General features: G+C 40.1%; 1 protein-coding gene across 4 annotated transcripts in view; it reads right to left on the bottom strand.

The window, feature by feature from the left end:
- Window positions 1-23,444, bottom strand: part of uif (sushi, von Willebrand factor type A, EGF and pentraxin domain-containing protein uif) — a 186,849-nt gene that overhangs the window by 115,214 nt on the left and 48,191 nt on the right. For all 4 annotated transcript variants that reach the window (XM_072298877.1, XM_072298879.1, XM_019057537.2 and 1 more), the window contains exon 2: window positions 11,234-11,320. In XM_072298877.1, coding sequence (XP_072154978.1) covers window positions 11,234-11,305 — 72 coding nt within the window. In that variant the 5' untranslated portion in view covers window positions 11,306-11,320. The remainder of the gene's footprint in view (window positions 1-11,233; window positions 11,321-23,444) is intronic.

The following is a 23,444-nucleotide window of genomic DNA, read 5'->3' as shown; positions in this document are numbered from 1 at the left end:
ACACTGTTGCCCATCTTGGGGGTGAAATTTGAATGTGCAGATTGGCAATTTCCTTGATGGAAAATTGGCTGCCTCTTTGGGCCCTGAAATCTCCATAGTCTACTGGCTGAAAGGAGGCTCATCGGTATCAAACGCGTGCCCACATGAAATTTTGGACTTAGCTGATGACATAATCGTGTTTTGTCGAGAGGGTAGTTGGCAAAATAAGTGGTCCTGAACCTGGGCTATGGACCTCAGTATGTGCAATTTCAGTGTCGTTATAGGTGTAAGTAGAGGAGTTGGATGAAAAGGAGAAACCCTCGGCGCGGCGCGGCGGTCGGCATGTAACACATATTAGCGCCTACAAAACTGCATGAATACTTCACGCATTGCGTCAAAGACAGAGCGGTCGCTGCGGTCGGCGTGAAACGCATAGCGCCTACAAGACTGCATGAATATTTCACGCATTACGCCAAACACAGTGCGTGCAGCAGCGGTCGGCGTGAAACGCATAGCGCTTACAAGACTGTAGGAATACTTCATGCATTGCGCCAAAACACAGTGCGGTTAGAGCGGCGCGGCGGCGAAAGTTAAAATTTTATTAAACCACATTTATGCTTGTTCTTTCATACTATTTTCGTTCATTTCATATAAATGGAAGGCCTTGTCCACACAGAGATAGGTTTACGAAACTTAACTTTCGCGCCAAGTTCTGTGAGCTTTTGCTAGTAGTGTTGACAGGGCTTTCGCAAAAAATGTGTCCAACACGAGTAAACGCGTCTTATGCGCCCCTCCCCTCCGGCACGTTCACTTGATGGTTTGCATTGATGTTTCAAAACGAATGAGAAGGTGGCGGCAAAATACAGGCGGCCCATGGGCGGCAAGTAAGTAAATCCGGCCCTGTTGGAAACGTCAGGGATTTTACGGAATATGTTCGTGATATTTCTGTCATCTCCAGAATTTTATTTTTAACTATTTTCAAGAACAAGAACAGCTGAAATGGCTTATAGGATGCCCTCATATCCAAATTTGTTTCAGGGCCCTTACAGCCTTCTTTGGAGCATTGAAGCCCAGAGCCTAAATCTCCTATGGGGGGATGTTATTCTGTGGCCCTACAACCCCCGTGGTGAGAGGCTCTTCTGAACCCCCAAAAGACACCCCTAGCTCCACCCATGTGTCTGGTTTCCAGGGATGTTTGGTCAAAAACTGACAGAATGGACAAAAACTGCTCACACTAAAACAGTGTCCCCATTATCGAATTTATGCAGATGTGAATCCTAACTGTTACGTTCATTCTGGGTCACCGCTGTAACTCTCGAATATTCCGACCGTACGGAATCAAATGCCACAACACTTGAGCACTTGAGGATAATCTCACAGTCATTACGGTCGTATGCCACGGGTTGTTTCCTGATTGAAGCGCAACCGATATCGCTCCAACGCTCGTTCCAAAGAAACGTATCCATCAGCGCCCGATATAAATCACTCCAATAATGAACCGAGGAAACCCATCCAGAAGCGCCCGGCAAAGTTCGCGGAATTCGTGCGTTACGAACCGAATGTGACGCGTCGGGCGCGCTTTTATGACGTGGGGGCCATCAGCGATATACGTGGTAGCACACACTTAGTCCGTTTTCCGTATGTGTCCATTGTCGATTGTCGATTAAGCAGGTATTGTCTGTTACGTGATCACCATCCAAACGATAACGGTCTCCATCGCCCATCGCTCATTTTATATTAACCACATCCACGAGCGCTGCCAGATGGGAGATGGGTCTTTCGAAAACCCTCGTTGGAGCGAAGAAAGGAGTTATCTCGTTGGTGGAAAATGGCCCAAGATCACGGTGATTCCATTGGGAAAGTCTGAAACTCAATCCCAACATATTTGACGCTTCAACAAGTATACCATGGTGAAGACGGTATTTGATACAGGTGAGTCACGCCAGTTTCATAACTCTACGCAAAACTCAAAATGGCAGCCGCCATGAGACACAGTTCCTCAAAAAAAAAAAAAAACTACTTCGCAGTAAGGATAACTTCGAATGCATGGAGATGAGGTTATGAAATAAATTGCAATTGTTATGTTGATTTTTAATTTAAAAAACTGCAACTTGTAATGACGGCCATTTTCAGTTTTGCGTGAAAATGAAGTGATTCATCAACGTCCAATCCTGTCTTGGCCGTATAGTATATTTTTTTTTAATCAGGAAGCTATGAAATGAGCAAATTTACCTGCATGATTGTGAGTTAGGTAAGGGTTATTTTTCGAACCACCCCAATGATACTGATCATCGTAATTTTTTAGTAATTTTCCCTAAGAGACAACTCTGTATTTCACTCGGACAAAAGCTTGGAAAGGATCCATTGCAATCAAGAAACTAGAACAGAATCAAAAGTTCTAGAATTCTTCGTAAATGCGGCAGCGTGGGCAACCATCGGCCAATGGCAAGAAAACTCTTCCACTTCGCCTGTTGCGGCTAGCGACGCGATGTTAAGACGAGGAGGACGCCAAGACAGGCATGAATATGATTATTCCGCTAGCCCAAATCTATTCGCCCCAGGAAATCATGGGTGAATGACCTATTGATGCTAAAAGCTAATTTAATTAACCGCGCGGAACGCTACGTCCTTACAGATATGAGAGATTGATTAAACGAATGATGGAGTCAAAATGTCTCAGCTTCGAGGAGAGGCATCGATTTTGATTCACGAGACCCATCAAAAATCATTTTTGTTTCGATCTTGATCGCATTTGAGTGGAGGGCTCACCTGTGATTAGAGCTCTAACTTTCTTTCAACTTTTTCGAAGCTGAAGCCTAATTTTTGAGCGTCGTTTTCCTTAATAATTAAGGAGCTTATACAAAGCTTTAATTCAGAAAAAAAATTTGCGAGCAATACAAACGCATTAGAATTCAATTAAGGCCTCTTTAAATTTGAAACGCAGCCCAAAGTTCGGCCCTCGATTTTTAGCTACGTTTGGCCCGAATCGCCCCTTTAAGTTAGATCACTGACGCACTGATTGTGAGCCACTATTTTAACTTTTTGTCGATGAAATTGCATATCTGATAAAATGAAGGAACTTTAAGGATGCCAGGTGCGCCTGTCTAATTACTAGCGTAAAATGTCGCGACATGTCGCAACTCATCGGTAAAAACACGCATGAGCGTAAGGATACAATGGTATTTACGTTGTTTTCTAAGTGAGGCAGGAATTGTAGTTCCTGATAGCACAGTGAAGTCCAATTAGTAGCACCACGTGTCATGGTCAGAAGTTGGCGTGTGCCTCGAATATTATCCTAACTTTGTTTCCAAATTGCAAAAGCCCTTTGGCCGGTAACATTTATTTTTACGCGCATCCTGCATTTTCAGGACACTTACGTATTTTTTAAGAGGTTCAATTTTGAGGTGTTTCTTTCCATAGCAAATGATGCAGATTGCGAGTGGAGTAATGAGAAGTGCGACGAATTACAGCCGCTTTTCCTCAGTACATGATGCTCAATGGAATAGTCGCCAACCGGCCTTCCGGTTGTCGCACGACGGAGTGCAACCTGGAGAAAACTTTCCTCTCGGTGTTCGAAAAAAGAAAGAAAGAAAAAACACAGGTAAAAAACCTATGATCTATTAAATCATAATCGAATTAGTTTGAGACCGTTTCAAGAGGCGTTCCATCCACGATTTTCCATTCATTTAACAAGTGCGCTTAGACAGCCAATTCCCTTTCGCATCGGAAGAAGTAATCCGTTGTTGTCGAATCAATGCTTCATCGGATTTTCTTTCGCGCCTGTAGATTGCAACGCAAAACATTTCAGCATCTCCGCGGATTTTTTTGTTCCAGGATTTGGCATGAGCCACACATTATTGCTCAAACCATTTTACTGACTTCTTCAATTGGCACTGTTCACGGTCAACTGAGTTAAATAGTTGGTTACCTTTCGTTCTGACGTATCGGTGATTTCAGATTTTGCTCATGCAGTGTTTTTTCATGAAATAAAGAAAACTCTGCTAAGTGTATGCTCTTGAACGATTTTTACAGATGGAAAAGATTCATATAAATCGTTTGTTGACACGAACAGGCTCACGTAATTGATTAGTCTTCGGTAAAAACAGAAAAGAAAGGAGAAAATGCCAAATGTGCCAATATAGTGATTACAGTCGTCTTATATTTTCCCTGTTGACATCTTGTTGGTATTTTAATAGATTGGTTTCTTTTGGATTTCCCGGCAAAAATTAGAATGTGCGATGTTGAAACTTGACAGTGAGTGGAGAAAAATTGATTCATTTAATTAAATGCCGAACCAACTCCTACAATTTCAAAAAAACTATTTTATTGAAAAACCACAGATTATGGTTGTCTGAAGTAAGAAATTTCATTGTCTAATCCGAAGTTCGGCTAGCATGACAGAAAACTTCAGCTCCTTGGACCGAAAACTGAAGAGTTATATACGAGCTAAAGGTAACCGAGGTCCGAGGTCTAGTAACCTAAGTTTTTTTCTCGGTGTATAAACTCTAATTCTGTTCATGCCTGAGCTGACGTCAATGGACAGCTCGGAGTAACGGGAAACCCAGCGTGCCGACCGTCACACAGTGGAACAAGCCTTAAGACATGAACTTTTTGACTAAAACTGCAAATTCTGATGTATATTTCGTCATGTAATCCATTTCAAGGGGTGCTTTTTGACGGGAATTTTCCAAGACAATCAACGAAGCCACTTTTAAACTTCTACGTTTCGTATTAACGAAGATAGAAGCTTTCAAAGTGTCCACATTTTATCCAACCTCCTTCGTTGATTTGTTTTACTGTGCATCGTCGGCGCGGAGTGCACGCGGAGTTTCCCCGGTAAGTCGGCGATCGGCACTCGACACTTACTCGCGGTTGCTCCACTAATTACTCCTACTAATTAATTAGATTCGGCAGACGTACGCTTTTGTCTGCAGCTCCGTCTGTGCTCCATTCACTTCCACTCTTCCTCTTCAGCCGTGCCCCACTCTCGGAGAGCCCGGAAAAAATCAAAACCGACTCTCTCTGATTCAATGGAACGTTTCGGACGTGTGAGACGACGTTCTCGCCATCGACTCAGGTTGTTATCGGACCACGAGACAAGCTGCAAATTTAAGCATTTTATAGATATTTCTCTTCAATATCTCATGTAAATTACGATTCGTGTAACAAAAATTACTGAGGAAAAATTCGAATTTCCCGCTCAAAAGAAAAGCCAGAGTCAACGTGAATCAAATCGCACACTACGACGGTTTTGGTAGGCTTCTTAGTCGAGCAGAGTTCCTACCCCGCCCTGTGTTGTTCAGAGTGTAAACAAGAGAGCGGTTGAAGAAAAGCTCCCAGATGAAGAATATCATTTTCATATCGCAGAGATTGCCACGCTTAAGTTAAGTGTGTGATTTAACTCTAGTAGATTCTGGTTTTTTCACGAGCGCGAAGTTTGAATTTATGCATCGAAGAATGTTGATGCATTTGCTTTAGGAGTTACTTGCAATAATTTCTGTTGCACGAATCGTGTCCTACGTGATATTATGATGAGGAAAGTTATTGTATATTGCTTAAATTCGCAGCTCAATTGTCTACTAGTCCATTTTTATGTATAGACAGTACACTATCGATGCTAAAATGTCATTTTTTAATGGTTGTTTTTTCTACCCGTTCGTTAAAGTCTCCGTATAATACAAGGTGTCCGAAAATTACTGTTTACCCCCTCTCAAATTTTACTTAATTTATATTTTGATACGACACTTTAGGATCTTCATGGATCTGTGTCCGCTAGTTTTCGGGTCCCCAAAATTTTTGGGGATTCCCATGAAGGGAGGGGGGGGGGGGGTGCGAACCCCCAAGTTTTTTCAAATTGTAACTTAATATCTATGACACCTCAACCGAAAGAGGAAAAAAACGGAAAACTTTTTTGGTATTCCGCAAGTCACTATTTTGATTTTTGACTAAATGGCGGCCGGTTGGGGTCCCAAAAGCAGTAATCCAAATCTGCACTACTTACCGGTGAGTTCGCGTTCGGCACTCAAGGGTTTTTGTGCATGCGTGGCCGAGGCAACCTAAGGTCTTTTAGCGTAAATTATTTTTTTCTTCTTTGGATGCGGCTGAAGAAGCAATAGTTAGCGATGATTTCACTTCAATTCCATCCAAAACTTTTTTGGTGAATTTTTTAACCGTGCAAATTTCAAATATTTGATTACAGAAATGATGAAAAATAGTCTACGAGAGCCAATTGAGGGTCTGTTGGGACTCGAGGAGGAGGAAACGGGGATAAATACAAGGAAGAAACAAGGAGGAGGACGATTAGGACACTGGAAAACAAAATCGTGAAGGCGGAAGTGCGGATTCACATTGGCTTTCACTCGGTGTCGCTTTGCCTGGTTTAAACGGCGATTGCCGGCGCTACGACTCCGAATGTAGTAGGGCTAGGGCGGTTGTTTTAGGTTCACAGCTCTAACTGCCGGGATCGGCGAATTAGCCGCGTTGTCGAATTCACAGGATACATCTCTCCAATACTCTGCCGTGCGAAGGAAAAACATCACATGAGCCATCCGGCGTTGCTAAATTTCCTTCGACAAATCACATATTTCCACGAAAATTTGTGGACATTTAATGAGGGATTTTTCTCTGGTATAAAGGTAAACTTTACCCAAATCACAAAATTAGGCTTATTTACTCAGTTTTCAAACACATTTTGTGCATTGATTTTGAAAAAAGGAGAAAAAAATGGAACCACGACTATGAAGTTACAAGAAGTGACCAGTGCAGCAGGTGATAAACGCCTAAGATTGGTGACACCCTTTTTCACGCCGTCATTTTGTTTATCCTCAGCAACTCCGCAAGACTGAACAACTATATTCTACCTGTATGGATACTCTGGTTACAGGATGTTTCTTAGCCGATCAAAGTTAGTACTATCAAATAGACGGACATAAATATGACCTTGATAGATCTCATATAGTTTTTAATCTCTTTATTTGTGGCTAGACACAAAAGCGTTCTGGAAGTATTTTTCCGACTATAAAAATGTAGTTTTCAAAGAAAAATGTGCATTTTTGGCCTCTTTCTTAGTCTATTTATTGCTGTCTAAAAGAGAGTTACAATTTACTGAAATGACTACAGAAGTATCGGATCGTTAAGACGGCAGTAGATCATACTATCATCTTATATACGTACATGCATCTACAGCAATTTCTTCAATTTTCGTGAAAATGGTCTATAACAATGGCTGAGGACATTAATTTTTACACAGATTACAAGTGATAGATATGACTCTATAATATAATATATTCTAATTTCTGTAAAAGAAGGCAAATAATTTTTTTTAAAAAAAAGAAAAAGATATCACTCTAATAAGAAGCGGCAACCGAGCAGAAGACCGCGGTCCACGATTTGCGTCACTTCATTCACTAAACCGCTAATCTTTCACGCTGGCTCCACCTCCGTTCCGTCTCCAAGCGATTGGAAAACGGCAAACTTTTTTCAGCTATTTTCGCCGACCGCGCCAACCTAACTTTCATCCGGCGCCGGTAACGCGGTAACGCCGGTTAACGCGACAAAGAGGAAACGCTTTGTCGCGTTTGTCACCAATGCCACCGCGTGTGCAAAGACCAGCGAAGGCGTAGCTAGATCCGCATCGGACAATTTTCTCCATAAACTCTCTTGCTTTCATCGTTGCAGTTGCATCCTTGCACACGCACTTGAGATTCACTCATCTATTCCTCGGATTTACACCCCCCTCCTCCGAAAAAAGCCCCTTCAACTAATTTGCACTTCCCCCATCACCCATTCCGTGGCGCTAAGCGCCGAAAACGAAATTATAACTTTGAATGCTGGATTCGGAGTTTACGGCTTCGAAACTTCTCTGTGAAATAATGGTTTATTGGTAAACGCACTGTGGCACATCAAAGCAGATGCATATTATTTGTATCTTTAGAACATACGCTTTTATGCGTCCTCTGTTATGTCTGTCGTGCAGAAAACTTTCCCGGTTGCTTTTAGAGGACACGCTTCCTCCATTCATTTGAAGTCAAAGTAACATTTAGTTATGCATTTTGCTGTATTATTTTGCAACCAATAACCATCGGATTGATTGGATAAAAAGGTTTGACCGTTTATTTTATTGAAATATTTATGCACAGGTTGGAAGAGGAGCAGGTTCAAAGAAGGACCTAAGAGCGTGGCCGATGTAAGGTTTAATCACACATTTGTCAGACATTTCAGTAGTTGAGAATGATTGAAAGGACCGACGTTTAAGCATATAATTATGAGTAGACAATGTGATGTGCTCTAAGAAAAAGGACTTCGTTATTAAAAGCTGGGTTATGGTATGGCAGTTTGAAAAACGGCCTTTTTACTCATCTTGAGGAATTAGCTTGATCTCGCTGTTGTCAGATTTGCACATAAACTCCGAAGCGTACAATTATGTATGAATCATGTATAAGATCAAAACGTAATTTTGTATTTTCAGGTCAAATTTTGAGTGTTTTGGATACAACGAGAGGACTGTAAAACAGATTACAGTAAGTTATCTGCGGTTGATTTTGAAACAAAAATATCTTACAAAGTCTTCATCAGTCGTTCAAAGAATGTCTTTTAAAGCTACAAGTTACTTTTGTAAGTTAACATCTTTGGTGGGAAGGATTACTGATCTACATCTCATATGAGCTGATCATTGAGGCGTTTTGCAGTTTAATGACCTTTGATTTCATTTGAAGATACCCCTACAATTCTCACGCACGATATGCATGCAAAACATGGGGTTTCATTTTTCATTTGTTTTGTTTATTAAAAAAAAAAACTATTTGTGAAACATTCTTGCTAATTGCAGATCTCCAACAGGGTATTTACGGTGCTTATCCAATCATTCCGCTGACATTTTGCAGATGAAACTATCCACTGGTTTGGATCAATTATTCTTACAAAAGGTGAATGAGACCCACGCCATTTAGACGATTTAGGTAACAAGTTTATAATGATAGAGAATCCTTTTCTTACGATTGAAAATCACCTTTTCCCGGTAAATTCAATTCGGCGGTAATACCGACCTCAACTGGTTCAGATAATAATCTTACCTAAGTTAGCAACAATGGATTAGATGATGCCCGATGGTCGAGTCTTGACTGCTTGAGAAATTGACCGTAATTAATGATGACTTGCGTCCATTAGAGATCAAATGCGAGACTTGCAACTTTTAAACGGACTGGCATTCGGTCCTTCTCCTTCCCTCCCCTCGCTTATTCATAGCACCGATCATTCAAATTAGTCCTCGCTTAGAACTGAGGCATGATTCTAAGCTTGGAGAACAGGCTCACTGCGCTAGCCCCAAGAAAGCTAGCAATTTGGATCCGGAATCAGTCATGAGCTCACGCTAAACATTCTCAGTCCTCGGGACGGTTGGAAGGGTGGAGTTGATCACAGTGACGGACGAACGAAATTAAGCGGTAGTAGGATTGATCTCGCGAAAAACACTTGCAGGCACACAGAAAAATTTGGGCGAACGGCGGACGTTCAGATGGTATAGTCATAGGAACATCATCCTCCATCAATGTCTCTAAAGGCGCTACAAACGCAATATTCAAAAGTCTGTCCTCAGGGGGCGTTCATACATCATCGTGTAACTCAGAAATTTTGAATTTTGAACCCACCTCTTTATAACCCCCCACCCCCTCCCCCATTCTGATCACGAAGTTTCTGATTCTGAATTTGCTCAAGAAACTCCACCACACATTGTTGGCTCCTTCTGGCCCCCCTTTTTTACGAAATTAATTGCAAATTTCCAAAAAATCGGTGCTTTCGGTATCTTTGCGAGCTGTCGTGTATTTACAGACCTTTTTTCTTCCTTTTTAGGCACCCAAAAGGTGCGTTCAATTAATACTCCCCCCTCCCTCCACCGTATTTTATGAAGGGCACTTCAGAGTAATTCCTATTCTTGGAGACTTTAACGCGGGGCAAGAAAAGTAAACCTATCAAAAAATTGTGAGTTTTATTCTTGTGTCGTTGAAGAGACAACTGTTTTTCGCAAAATTCCTCTTAAATGATGTCTGTGTTTGTATTAATTAACTTAAAAAATAAAGAAAATAAAATTTGAAAAAAAATCCGGAGTGAGTGTAAGGACAGACCGCTAAGTTGTCCGACTGCGAAATTATTGGGATGAAGTTTCAATCTACGAATGGATCTACTTGAGTGAACTGAAATTCATTGGTGGGAATGATTTTCTATGCAGTTGGACGATTTGGAAACCTTTTTACTAACTTAATCTAAAAATTCCAGTCCTAAAAAAGGTTAATCTATATATCCATGTGTTGACTGCTTCGGAGACAAAAATTAAATTAATAGTTTTCAAAGATCTGATAAGCAGCATATAGTCATGATCTTTTTAAGTGCAACAGATTCGATTGTTCAAACACTTGAACACATGCTTGTATCATTTTTTCTTTCTCCTATCTAAATGTGCCAAGGTGACATTGCAATAGAGACTATTAGAGCGACTCCACCAACGCCAGCATTCATAGATGCTATTGAATGTCCACCTGCGGTTAAATGGTAATCAGGCCAGAGATAGGATATAAAAAGCACTAAAAAAACTGTTATAGCTACTTCTGAGGTACAAAGGTTTGTCGATTTCATCGATTAGGAGTTGCAAATCCATCCAAACTACTCCAAAAAGAAAGCGAAAGTCTTATTCTACCATTTGAATCAAACAGACTGGTCGCTTCGACTTATATTGTTAAAAAAATGAAAATTGAAGCATACCATGCACCTTCGAGGATATATGTGTGTTTTGTATCTTAGTTTTTAAAGAGACGAAACGAAGGGATATACTGCTCGTTTTTAAAAATTCGCAGGTCTTTTTACATATTTTAGGTAAGTGATCGTGATCAGAACGGAATATTGGGGTCAACGGCAGACAGCATTATTCGTGTGGACAAGTAACTCGAGACTCAAAACCAATAAATATTAAGGATTGAGGAGTGTTTTCCTAAATCAATATAGAGGTGTAGTGGAATTATGTCGGTAAAACTTTCACATTTGGTTTACCGTCAATTTTTACCCTCGATGGGGCCCCTCAATATGAAGATGATTAAAAACACTACAGACAAAAATGAAGTCGATCGAATATTTTTTACGCCAATGGCGTTCTTCAATGATTTGCCGGTTGAAGGTTTAATTAAAACCGTGGCAAAATTTTGGAGGAGAGTGAAATATGTTTCGGCGAGAGCTCTGAGAAATTAATATAATATAAGAGAGTCCTTACCTGAGGCGAGGCCTGCGCTAAAAAGCAGGTTGCTATGACGACCGATATGGTCGCCCAGTTTCGTATCACCATCACTTTGGGTGCGCGCTGAAACAAAAAGTAATAAAAAGGTTTAAGTTCATTTGAAATTATAGTCATTAAAATGAAAAGTTCCTTTCATGAAATATTCACTTGATTCGTGCAAAATCAATGAACGATGTGTTACAGAACATTTTAGCAATTCTGCATTTACAATTCAACCGGTTCCAATTCTTGCAAGTCGTTGACACAGTTGTTATTCCATATTATTACAAATTATGAATTTTCATCTTGGGCGAGGTAGTCTGTCTTACCTTAAATCGGTTGTATTTCATAAATTAAAATGAGGAGAAAAAAACAAAAACAAATACTTTTGTCACTTATAGTGAGGATAGCTACTGATCACGACGAGCAAACGTTGAAACGTTCCGACATTCCACCTAAAAAAAATTCTCGTGGGAAGATCACTATCTGGGTGCACCGATGTCCTATTCATCATTGAAAAAATAACCCCGTTAAAAGTTTTACATCGATAGCAGGATCAGTGAAAGTCGGCTCCGAGTTTGAAGTTCAAACGAGCTAATATTAATGCAATGTCTACAAATCATTTCCGCGGCATTTAACGTCTAGAATCTGCAAGTCACCGATTTAGATGGACGAGCGTCGGCATGTGTGTAAAACAACTTACACAGGACCAGAACCGAGGGTCTCACGTCACACGACGCGCCTTGAATGTTGACTCCGTCGCGACGAACCATTAAAACGAGAGTTTTATGATGCTGAGACCTAGTTCATGCAGGTCATTGCACTTGCATTGATCTTAAAATTTTGCTATGGTCATATTGAGTAAACAACTATGGGAAACGATGAAAGTGAGAGGCAGGGCTTTTGGTAAACACATGAAAAATAAAATTCTACTCAAAAGACGAATCTAGAGGAAACGTCGTTCCTCAGACGAGGCGCGACGTCCACCTGGCCCTTATTCGATCTAAGAGTGGAAATTCAAAACCTGGTGAGTGCCGTCAGGTATTGTTGAGATGGTTAATTTTCTCTCTCTTAAGTATAACATGAATCCAGGAACCTGAGAACAACAACCTTTGTCATTGAAGTAAGACCGCAGTTGGGAGAAAATTTTCCAATGAAGAGTCCAGGAAGCAAAGGCACTTAGGTTGTTTTACCGCGAGAAACACCCTGCACAGTCGTAGCAACACTTCCGTGCTAAGGAAGAACGCCGTATGAGCATTCGAGAGTTGCCAAATTTCCTCCAATGAAATGTTTATTTTTGAGGAGACTTATGAATGTTTTATCTCGGAATTTTCAGATAATTCAGATCTAATTCCAAAGAAATTTCTCTTAAAAATCCAGCGGAAAATGTTCACGAGTTTTCCTGAAAATTCGTATTTAATCTAGGAAAATTCGGCAACTGACGAAGGTTCATACGGTGTTCCTCCTTAGCACGGCGGAACACCTGATGGCACTTGCCGGGTTTAGAATTTTCACTTTTCATTTATCGATGGCTCCCCTCTCTTCACTCATTCCGTTTTTTTCTCATCGAGACAAAGCCTTACGTGCGTTGATTGGAGAACAATCGTCACCATAGCGGCTAATTTTACGGGTTGCTTCGTTTGTTTGATGAGTCTGGCTTGTTGGGGCGCTGTCGACGGAAGAGGAGGCGGAGAGGAAGGAAGAAGGCGAGTGGCAGGTGCGCGACGGGAGCGGCGTCGAAAGCAAACGGGAGTACGGACGCCGCGCCGCACTATGGTCCGAATAGCCGGTTTAAGCGGCAATAAATCGAAAAAGTGAAGTTCGGAAAAAGTTAGATTTTAAGCGGTAGATCGATAGTACATACTATAGAGAAGACTCCTGTAAAATTTCACTTCGATTAAAGCACTAATAAAGATGTGACAAGCCTGGGAAGTGCGGCGCGCGGAGCACTTTATGAGTGCGATTCCAGTTACCGCGCGGCAGTGCTGTGTTTAAGGGCTTGTTTTCGTCGTTTCACCGTACCTGAAAGTGTTTGGGCACTTTATTCACAAAATATAAGGTAAGTTTAAAATGTTTTATGCTGAAACTATTCTTTTTTATCATATCTAATGCTCTAGATTAACCCTTAGACATAGTCAGTTTTATCAATAAAATCGCAGAAGTAGGACCCAAAAAATATACTTAGCACCTCTGAGCACCTCGTAATTTTACTCGGAAGTTATTGTCATGACTCTAGACTACCTTCAAGTCTAATGGCTGAACCATAGTCCACCATAGCCTCAAGTTATTTCTCATGAAAAATGACGTTTTCGCGTTCCTTAGCACTTACTACTATTAGCTATCATATGCCATTCACCATGCATTTTAGGATGTTCCATTGTCATATTCTATCAAGACGTATGCTCTAGAGTCTACTTTTGCCCAGGCAGAATAATATGAGTTGATGGGGCTGATCGGGAGGAATTGAAACTTGAACTCAAGAGCAGCGAAGAATCGTCTCGGAGGGCCACTTTGAGACCCCGTAAAAGGTTTTTTTTTTACGTTTTACCATGTTTTAAACACATAACCTAACAGAATCAATGTATTTACGGTCAAGTTTAGCTTGGCTGACGAAAACAAGTTCAAACGGCCGATCAGTGGGACTTGAAAGTAGGCCTCCCGAGCCATTAAATCGTCTCGGAGGGCCACTTTGAGACCCCGTAAAAGGTTTTTTTTTTTTACGTTTTACCATGTTTGAAACACATAACCTAACAGAATTAATGTATTTACGGTCAAGTTTAGCTTGGCTGACGAAAACAAGTTCAAACGGCCGATCAGTGGGACTTGAAAGTAGGCCTCCCGAGCCATTAAATCGTCTCGGGAGGTCACTTTGAGACCCCGTAAAAGGTTTTTTTTTTACGTTTTACCATGTTTTAAACACATAACCTAACAGAATCAATGTATTTACGGTCAAGTTTAGCTTGGCTGACGAAAACAAGTTCAAACGGCCGATCAGTGGGACTTGAAATTAGGCCTCCCGAGCCATGAAATTTTGATTTATTATCCTGGGCGGCCTTTTCCAAGTTCTCTTGACAGTAAAGTGACGAAATCTTACTGCATGTTGCTTCTGACCGTTCTTCCAATGCAAAAAATAAATTTTTAAGTGTAAAATTTTATTTTAAAGCTGTTGCCTTAATCTGATTGTTAAAAAGTTGTTTCCTCAAGCTACAATGTCACTACCTTGCTTTCATTTTTCAGGCACTTCAATTCAAGCTATGAATTGATTGACCTTTCTGTATATTTTAAAACTGTTTCTACCTGTGATAATTTTTCCCCATTTTGTGCTTTTTGATGGCTGTGCCTATTAGCACTTTCGTGCAATTGGACTGCGTTTTGCAATTTGGAACTATAAATTCTGGCCCGGTTTATAAACATCGTATACGTGCCATTAGTTTCCCTATGCACATAAGTGTTTTTCAGATGAGCCAGAACGTATAGTTCCAAATTTCAAAATGCAGTCCAATTTGTCTTTACTAAGTTTTGCCATAATTTTTCAATGGAGGAGTCCAGCAGGGCACATGTATATGAACGTTCTACATGCGCCTGTATTTTTTCATTTTCATCAGACTGATATTGCCTAAGTTGATTAAATATTTTCCCTACAAGCTGTGATTTTATTTTTCCTATATTAATATGTAATATCTTTAAATATTTGTCGCGATTTTTCCCGAAAATATGATCTATGACTTATAACCAAAAATATTATGAGATGAATTTTTTATTGATTTATTTTCTATCAATTGTTATAAAATTTATAAGAAATTATACTTTAAAACTGTGATTTTTTTTCTTGCCAGAGTTTAAACATATCCAATGCATGTGCTTTGCTTTTGGAAAGATATTTTGCCGTGTAAACCTATTGATGATGTATACATTTATTTGTCAATTTTTATTAACATTCATTCAATTCCTTTCTGTTGATTAATAGGTAATCAAAAAGAGGTTGAAATATTTTTTGGTTGATTCCTTTTCATTGAGATCCTGTAGACGTTACATAAAATTCTAATTGAGAGGTGTGACTTTATTTATTTTTTTTTTTTTATTTACCTCGGAAATTTTTGCTTTGATTTGGAAGCAAAAGGAGTAAAATATATTTTTTGTTTGTTTAGAGAATTGATGTAACATCCATAGAATATTCTACCTAAAAACAGTGACTTATTTTTTTTACTCATAATAAATATCCTCCGGAACCTGCTCCTGGCAAAGTTATGTTGTTGTCCATTGATCCAAAAGGTTAAATTATATTTTATTAATTTATATGTGTGCTCATTTGTTTATTTTCTATTGGTGTTAAATTTGTTGAATTTTAGTTTGAGGTTGTGATTCTACTTTTTCATCTCACGCTAATGTATATTTTTGTGATTACTTAGTGAGAATATAATCATGCCATTGTAATCCAAACAGCTAAGTCACTTCTACGTACTAATTTTGATAATTTCGTATTACATTTATTCCACTTGTAATTTTTCTGTTCACTGTCTGTCATGAATACAGATACAATTTTAATTCAGTTTACCTAATATGTTTCCTGTTAATAATTAAAGAAAAAGCTTCCTTTTAATTTATTCAATAATTATATAATGATATCTGGCAACCCTGTTGATTAAAATTTGTTATTTTCAAAGAGACATTTAGTTCTACTTTCATTTAAACAACCTCCCGTCTCAATACTTATGTGCCACGGTTAGGTATAATTGAACTAATACTTTTTCATCGCTATTTTTGTACATTTTGCAACCTCGCGAATTCAAAAGAAATATCTTTAGGACCAAATTTCATAGCTGCATTCATTCTTTGTCTAAGCGTCTTGCAAATTAAACTTACGTGGCTTTCCAACTCAATATTAGCATAGAAATTTTAACTCCAAATTTAATCGTTCTTTTTGGCGCTAATCATGCAACCTTGCACTTGCTATTGTGTCCATTTTGGAAAATTGTCAGTTTTCATTAGATTTTTACTTTGGTATTAAAAAAATTCAAGGAAACAATAATTACCAAGCATTTACGTTCAATGTTCAAACAGAATCAATGCGGTCCAAATTTTGCCACCAAAATAGGGTAAATTATGCAACGTTGTGACTCTAAAAATGATTTTTTAAAAAAAATAATAGCATATTTGAACTCAGCGACCCAAAAAACCCCTATAAACTCATGTCGCAAGGTTTAAACATACATATCTGATTTAATGCCGCTTAAACGGGCTATTCGGACCATAGTGCGCCGGGACGCAACGGCAACGGCAACGAACGGTCGGGTGCGTCACTAGGTCATAACCGTGCCCTTGTTAGTTACTCGATTTGTTGAGCGAGCCATGTGATCACCGATCAGATTTCGGCGGATATTTGAACAGTCGCCAGCGATTAGCTACTGCCGCTCTCCTCCGATCTTCTCAAGGTTCCCGTCGGTCCGCAGTTCATCACCCTCCAGACCATGCCGTCTGCCGTTATACGGATCGTATTTGATAGTGCACCGGAAGAAAAACAAAAAAAACACATTGGATCTAGAGTCCAGACTCTTAAAAACATCGACAAGAAAAAGTACTCTTGATTCAATCAGAATCTAGCTTAAATCAAGAGCCAAGCCTCTTAATTTAAGCGGATTTCCTTTTGATTCAAGCAAAAATCCGATTGAATCAAGAGTATTTTTTCGTGTCAATGTTTTCAAGAGTCTGGACTCTAGATCCAATGTGTTTTTTTTTTTTTTTTCCAATGTGGTTTGATGTGTCGTTTGGTTCAAAACAATAGAACATAACTCAAACCAAAATTTTTCGGACATTCTGGATCTTCACAAACGGTATGGAAGTTTGTGACAGTTTTTCGTGATCCTTGATCAACTCGTTCCCACGTTCCTGTCCCTTATTAGTCCAGGCGCCTGGTAAGTCTACCTGGAATTTTGGGTACACAGCGATTTTTTTGGCTTACTTTATGTTTTTTGGGTCGCTGAATCCGAATCTGAAGTTTCCGCACGCGTATCTGGTGAGCATTTTCCGCTTTTTTGAAAAAATGGCCTAAAAAGGCCTTTTTTTTGCGGTTTTTTTGATATAGCGGCTACGGATGAGGAAAAGTCCCGGATTTAGCTAATGTTTTGAATAGCTGACATAATTTGGAAGAAAATGGTGTATACATATGTTAGGTTTGCTTAAAAATTGAGGAAGATACAGCATCGTGAACATCGCGCCAATTCACGTTTTCGCGGCGCACCCATCAACGCGCGATCCGGCTCGCCGCGGTCAGCCAAGTTCCGAAGCGTTCTAAAGTTCCGAAATCCGAGGTTCCTCAATTTTTGAGCAAACCTAGCATATTCATATACCATTTTCTTCCAAATTTTGTCAGCTATTCAAAACATTAGCTAAATCCGGGACTTTTCCTCATCCGTAGCCGCTATATCAAAAAAACCGCAAAAAAAGGCCTTTTTAGGCCATTTTTTCAAAATAGCAGAAAATGCTCACCAGATACGCGTGCGGAAACTTCAGATTCGGATTCAGCGACCCAAAAAACATAAAGTAAGCCAAAAAAATCGCTGTGTACCCGAAATTCCAGGTAGCCTCATTTTTAGCTACCAGGCGCCTGGACTATATACCCTCTCTCATTCCGCTCGCCCCCTGTCGCAACTTCAATTTCCTGGTCCATTTCAATTTGAAATCTTTGCAATCGCTGAAAACGACCACGATCGCTTTCTGACACCACGAGAGCCTAAAATACAGAGCCAATCAGAAATCGCTTTCGCTCGTAATAACTTTCTTCATCGGGGGCTCTAATCGGGATTAACGGTTGGCAGCCCCACGAGCGTATTACCAACAGGAAATTAAGCTTTTGTCCCACTTGGCAAATGAGGGACCAGCAAGATGCTCAATACCTTGAAACCAGTCTTGCACCCAATTTTCCCGCCGTAACTTCGAGTAAAACCGTTTGCATCGTTCCGCTCCGCGGAGACCCTCAGTCTGGGCTTTTTTAATTAAAAATAAATCAATCACGGTATTAATCCAGTTTGGAGGATCTTGAAAAACGCGAACGAACAGATTAGCCGGCGTTCTAGTTAGTTACCAAACTAGTCCACGCAAACTCAGCTGGCTCGGAGGATACTAGTGGTCAGCGGCCACCCAAGCCCCCCCCCCCCCCCCCCCCCCCCCAGCATTTCCTTCCTCGCCTGGCTGATCTTCCTCTTCCGCCAAATGTCATTAAGAACCCGGCGTTGCGTCGGAGAATCTCATCTCGGCGGCGGTGATATCATTTCGGAGTGACCTGCTAAACGGCTGAGCCAGAAACAAGCTCGCCGATGAACTTGCAAGTTTTCGGTTCAGGTGTTCTGTCGATTTTGAGTCAGGTCGCTGGCTCCGATGACTCCATCGTTCTCATCCCGCGTAGAGCTTCCCGGCCCCTCGATTAGAAAGTGGACGGCCCGAGATTAGTCTCGGCATTTGACTAGAGCTAGTATAATATTTGATGGTTTTACATGATTTAAATGGTAATAAGCCTCCTTCCGTAGAGAGTTGCCCGCTAAAATTTAAGATCTATTGGCGAGTTTTGAGATGCTTCCAGAGAAGACTTTGGCGATGATTCATTGAGGCCGATGTGGATTCTTACTTTCATTAGAGATAGTCAATTTTTTCCAGGTATCGAATTTTATTTTCTAACCGGTTTTTACTTCATTTTTTAAAGTGTTCATATTAAGGCCATTATACCACGCATTGACATTTAGAACGGTTGTCTCGACACTTTTCTACTGAAGAAAATCTATATGTAATTTCATAGCTTACAATCAGTAAGAAAGATCGATTTTATAAGTGTATTTACCTTGAAGAGGAATATGTATAAGATACACTGGAAAAAAAGTCGCTTGGATCTAGAGTCCAGACTCTTAAAAACATTGACAAGAAAAAATAATCTTAATTCCATCGGATTTTTGATTGAATCAAAAGGAAATCCGCATAAATCAAGAGGCCTCGCTCTTCGATTCAAGGAAAAATCCGATTGAATCAATAGTATTTTTTCTTGTTAATGCCATTAAGAGTCTGGACTGTAGATCCAAGCGACTTTTTTCTAGTGAATCAATGAATCTTATGAGCATGACACAGAAATAAATAAAGAACAATGATTGAAATGTACGCGAGTCTAAATGACTGCACTGGAAAAAAAAAAAAAAAAAAAAAAAAAAAAAAAAAAAAACACATTGGATCTAGAGTCCAGACTCTTGAAAACATTGACAAGAAAAAATACTCTTGATTCAATCGGATTTTAGCTTGGATCAAAACGAAATCCGCTTAAATTATGAGAATTGGTTCTTGATTTAAGCTAGATTCTGATTGAATCAAGAGTACTTTTTCTTGTCGATGTTTTTAAGAGTCTGGACTCTACATCAAATGTGTTTTTTCCCAGTATGATATAGCATGACTTCTATGGCAAAAAGACCATATTCTAGAAAATCATCGCTTTCGGAAAAATTCCATAAAAATGAGAACATTAGTGTGTAAGTAAAGGCTAATGTATCTCTAATCCTTTCCAGTTTTAGACCATGCACACTAATCTACAGGCGGTTCCAAATTAGGAACCGGCACGACGGAGCTCTCATTCGCCGAGAAAACCCTATGTTATTCGTCTCTTTGAAGGACTGCGAGTCGAGGAGCTGAAGACCTAGGAAAGTGAGGTAAAACAGAAGGCTCGATCTCCTTCCCATTTTAAAATTCAAAATACTGCCGCGGGATTACTGGCACAAGCGGAGAGGATGAGAAAACAGAGCGGCGGATGTAAAACCGAGCATGTCCTCTTACCTGATGAGCTTCAGATTACACGCATTTTTACGGAGCTTAGAGCTCATCAGGAAATGAACATAGTCGCTTTTAACATCGATTCAAATGGAGTTCCGACCGGAGGCTGAGGGAGCCCAGCCCCCCGCATCCCCCGACTCGCTACTCCTCGCTCTGCAGATACCTCATGATTTTCCTCAGATCCAACTCCCGATACTTTTGTCTTCTCCACGACCATTCATCTCGATGCGCGGCTGCCGAACGGCACTTAAAATTAGCAAATTTTCAGATTTATTAGCAAGCACGGAAGCTTATTTATCGAAAACTTGGCTGATGTACCGGTTGCGTTTGCAGCGCATACCTCTAGTTGCGCCATTCCTCATTATTGAATGATGGATCCTCAGGCTGCATAGATAAGTTGCATGAAGCGGAGGGGGGGGGAGGAGGCGCTGGGGTATTCAATTGAACAGCTCGGGTCTCCTTTTCATCAATACTCCCCCCCCCCCTTCACTCCCGTCTGGTAGATTTTCCTTCGTTGTGCAGTAAATGTTACTACACGAATCTTTTTAAGATTTTTATCTCCGTTGTTCTTCTCGCTTCCCTTAGCACCCGTTTGTTTACGAGTCAAAAGCGACCTCTGTATCCGAAATTTTCACAGTGGCTTTTTCTTAAATGGCAGACGTAGCACTTTACATCTCTTCATTTCTGCCTGGATAAATTGGTATCTATGTTAATAAACGCTGCTTTCCGGCATCAAAATGACAAACCAACTAGCGTTTTAAATTCATTTTAAAAAATCAAATTTCTCCGCAATTCTTCCGCCACACTGGAAACGAATCACTTTTCAGATTAGAATTAGGAGAGTTTCGACACTTGTTTCCAGTGGCGTGGCGTGCTTTGCGATATATCGAATGATCTGCCATTTAATAACCTATGGAGAAAGATCGATAAACAGGGTGTTCGCAGCGAACACCTTAATAATAGATTACTTATCACAGCTTCAAATGGGGAAATATCGATAGATCGAAAAGCATGCCACGTCACTGCTTGAGTCATGACCTGAACTAAGTATCTTCTGTGAGGAATCAATCTCACATGCAAGAATGCACTTTTTACCGCACGGTCAGAACATTTCTGAGAGGAAAGTCTACTTTTTTATCGCCTGTGCCAAATATTATGAATAACTTCCAATCGATATTCAAGTAAAGAGTTGTGTGTCTTGCGACTATTCGTCACCCTTATGGAAGAAGTTTCAATCAATCAGACGTTGATTGTCGAATTTTCGAAACTCCTAGCCTGTTTTGTGTATCTGGCGTAAAATGTAAGACATAAGAAATCGGTTTAAATTTCTTTTAATGCCTCCTCTGCCTGAACTAATGTTTTGCATGCTTGAGATGTGCTAGCACTATCTTACTCTAACGAAATATTAGGATCTGTCATGAATTGGCACGTTTTTGTGATGAGAGGTTGTTTTTGCAATTAGTCCTCATGATGACTCTGCTGTGATTGAAATGGTTATACTGCCAGAAGTGCCAGCGCAGATCAACCAACAAGCCAGCGATGATGAATCCTTCTTTGTCACTGTGTATCGAAGATTAATTTGGTTTTGGAACTGATGAGTTCTCCACAAATATTTGCTGGGGAGTTCATTGCTCCTTTGCGTCGCTCAATGGATATGGTGGAATTAGGTACTTTTTAGTGTGGAAAGCCTCATGAAAATCGTTGAAGTCTTGGGTTAAAGATTTGAACAATCAGCTAGTTCCACAGCTGATTAACTAATGCCGAGATCTTGCTATCTGGAAAACAGAATCATTTCAGATCATCATTGAAATATGACTCGTCAATGTAAATTAACCTTTAACGCTGGAGCTCGGTTTTGAGCGCCTTCATATTCCCTTGATACTCTACGCTTTGCCGCGGAGTTAGTTTAGTTTCTTATGTGACCCAAACCTAACTAAACCCTACTGGTTTTAGTACGTGCATACACGCGCGGTTGTATCAGCTGATATCATAAAATAAAAGGGAAACGTATTTCAACTCAAGAGAGAATTATTTGCACCCTGTGATTGTTCCTGAATTTTTTCTCGACTTAGCGGATTGCAAATTGCTGTCGATCATTAACTTCCCACGCGAATTCTTAGTTTCATCAATATGAATATAGTGTTATTTTCCCAAAATTTTTAGCAACGATCACTCAGTTCTAATCTGCATAGGGATGATGTCTCAGTTTCAAAGATGGGGCCCCTATTTTGATCTCTCCAAACCGCGAATGAGCTTTACAGCGGTGACGCAAGCTGTACCGAAAGCCTCTCGATTCAGATTGCCAGAGCACCCTTGCTAGTTTCTCAATTCGGCAAATTACACAGAGGCGAAAAGCTCGCGGCAAAATTAGATAATTTAGGCCCAATAATTACATATGATCCATTGTTGCAGCATCAGCAAAGAATCCCGCAACTAGAACCACAATGGAGTCGGGGCGAAGACACTTGTCAATGGATTATGTATAAACATACAACAAAATAGAAGAGGCCGACAAAACTGTGTCTATTTTAATTATGGACCAATCTCGCGTCGCGGCACCACAAAAATCACTTATGAGATGCGCAAGCCTCCATTAATTTCATCGGGTATGCCAGATCGTGGGTGCTCAATCTTCGATCATTCAACGAGGAAATTCGAATCTCGTGAATTTCAGATTGGATATGACAACAATGCTTATTCAGGCATAACAACAAAAGGTGTTATCTAAAAAAGAGCACGTGAGTAAGTCATGGTTCCATTATGTTCGATCAGCTTTGTATGAGGCAAAAGGAAAGCTGCTGCTGGTTTTTGACGGTGTGTGAGCCCTCAGCGTGGTCACTGCGGGTCGTGATCAATTTTTTCCGACTGATTTCCCAAATTTCCCTGAGTAAGGGGGTTCGCAATCTTTTGAGATCAGATGAGATGATTTTCTGATCATCATTCTTCAATAATAATAAAAAAACACTTTATTCGGCTTATTTTAGAAACAACATACATGATATTAACCTCTTAATGCAGATAGGTGATTTTATGGATAAGTCAAATTACAGTGCGGTACCTTATTGCAAAATGTAGTCTATTTAAAATCCAATGAAATGGGTGATCGTGCGCAGATAAGCGCAAAACGTGGCACGCTCCACGTGTTGCAAAAAATAGAAGATGGGACAGAAGGGTTATGAGACCTACGTTTCTAAAAATTGCACTCTTTCATCCTCAAACTCACCAATTTCTTATGAAAGTAACATTTTAGGTATATTGTTGACTAAAACCTTTGAACCATAATGTTTTAAATTGAAGATTTGTCAAATCTTGTCGACAAGTTTTCTTCCCTTCTTTGTATTTCCTACCCTACCTCTTTTTTTTAACTCTCTCTTTCCTTCGTTCTTCTTCAGGAGTTTCTGTAGCT

This window comes from Bemisia tabaci, chromosome 1, assembly GCF_918797505.1.
Source record: "Bemisia tabaci chromosome 1, PGI_BMITA_v3".
In the NCBI taxonomy this organism is placed as follows: Eukaryota; Metazoa; Arthropoda; class Insecta; order Hemiptera; family Aleyrodidae; genus Bemisia; species Bemisia tabaci.
This window is presented reverse-complemented; position numbering and strand designations above follow the sequence as displayed.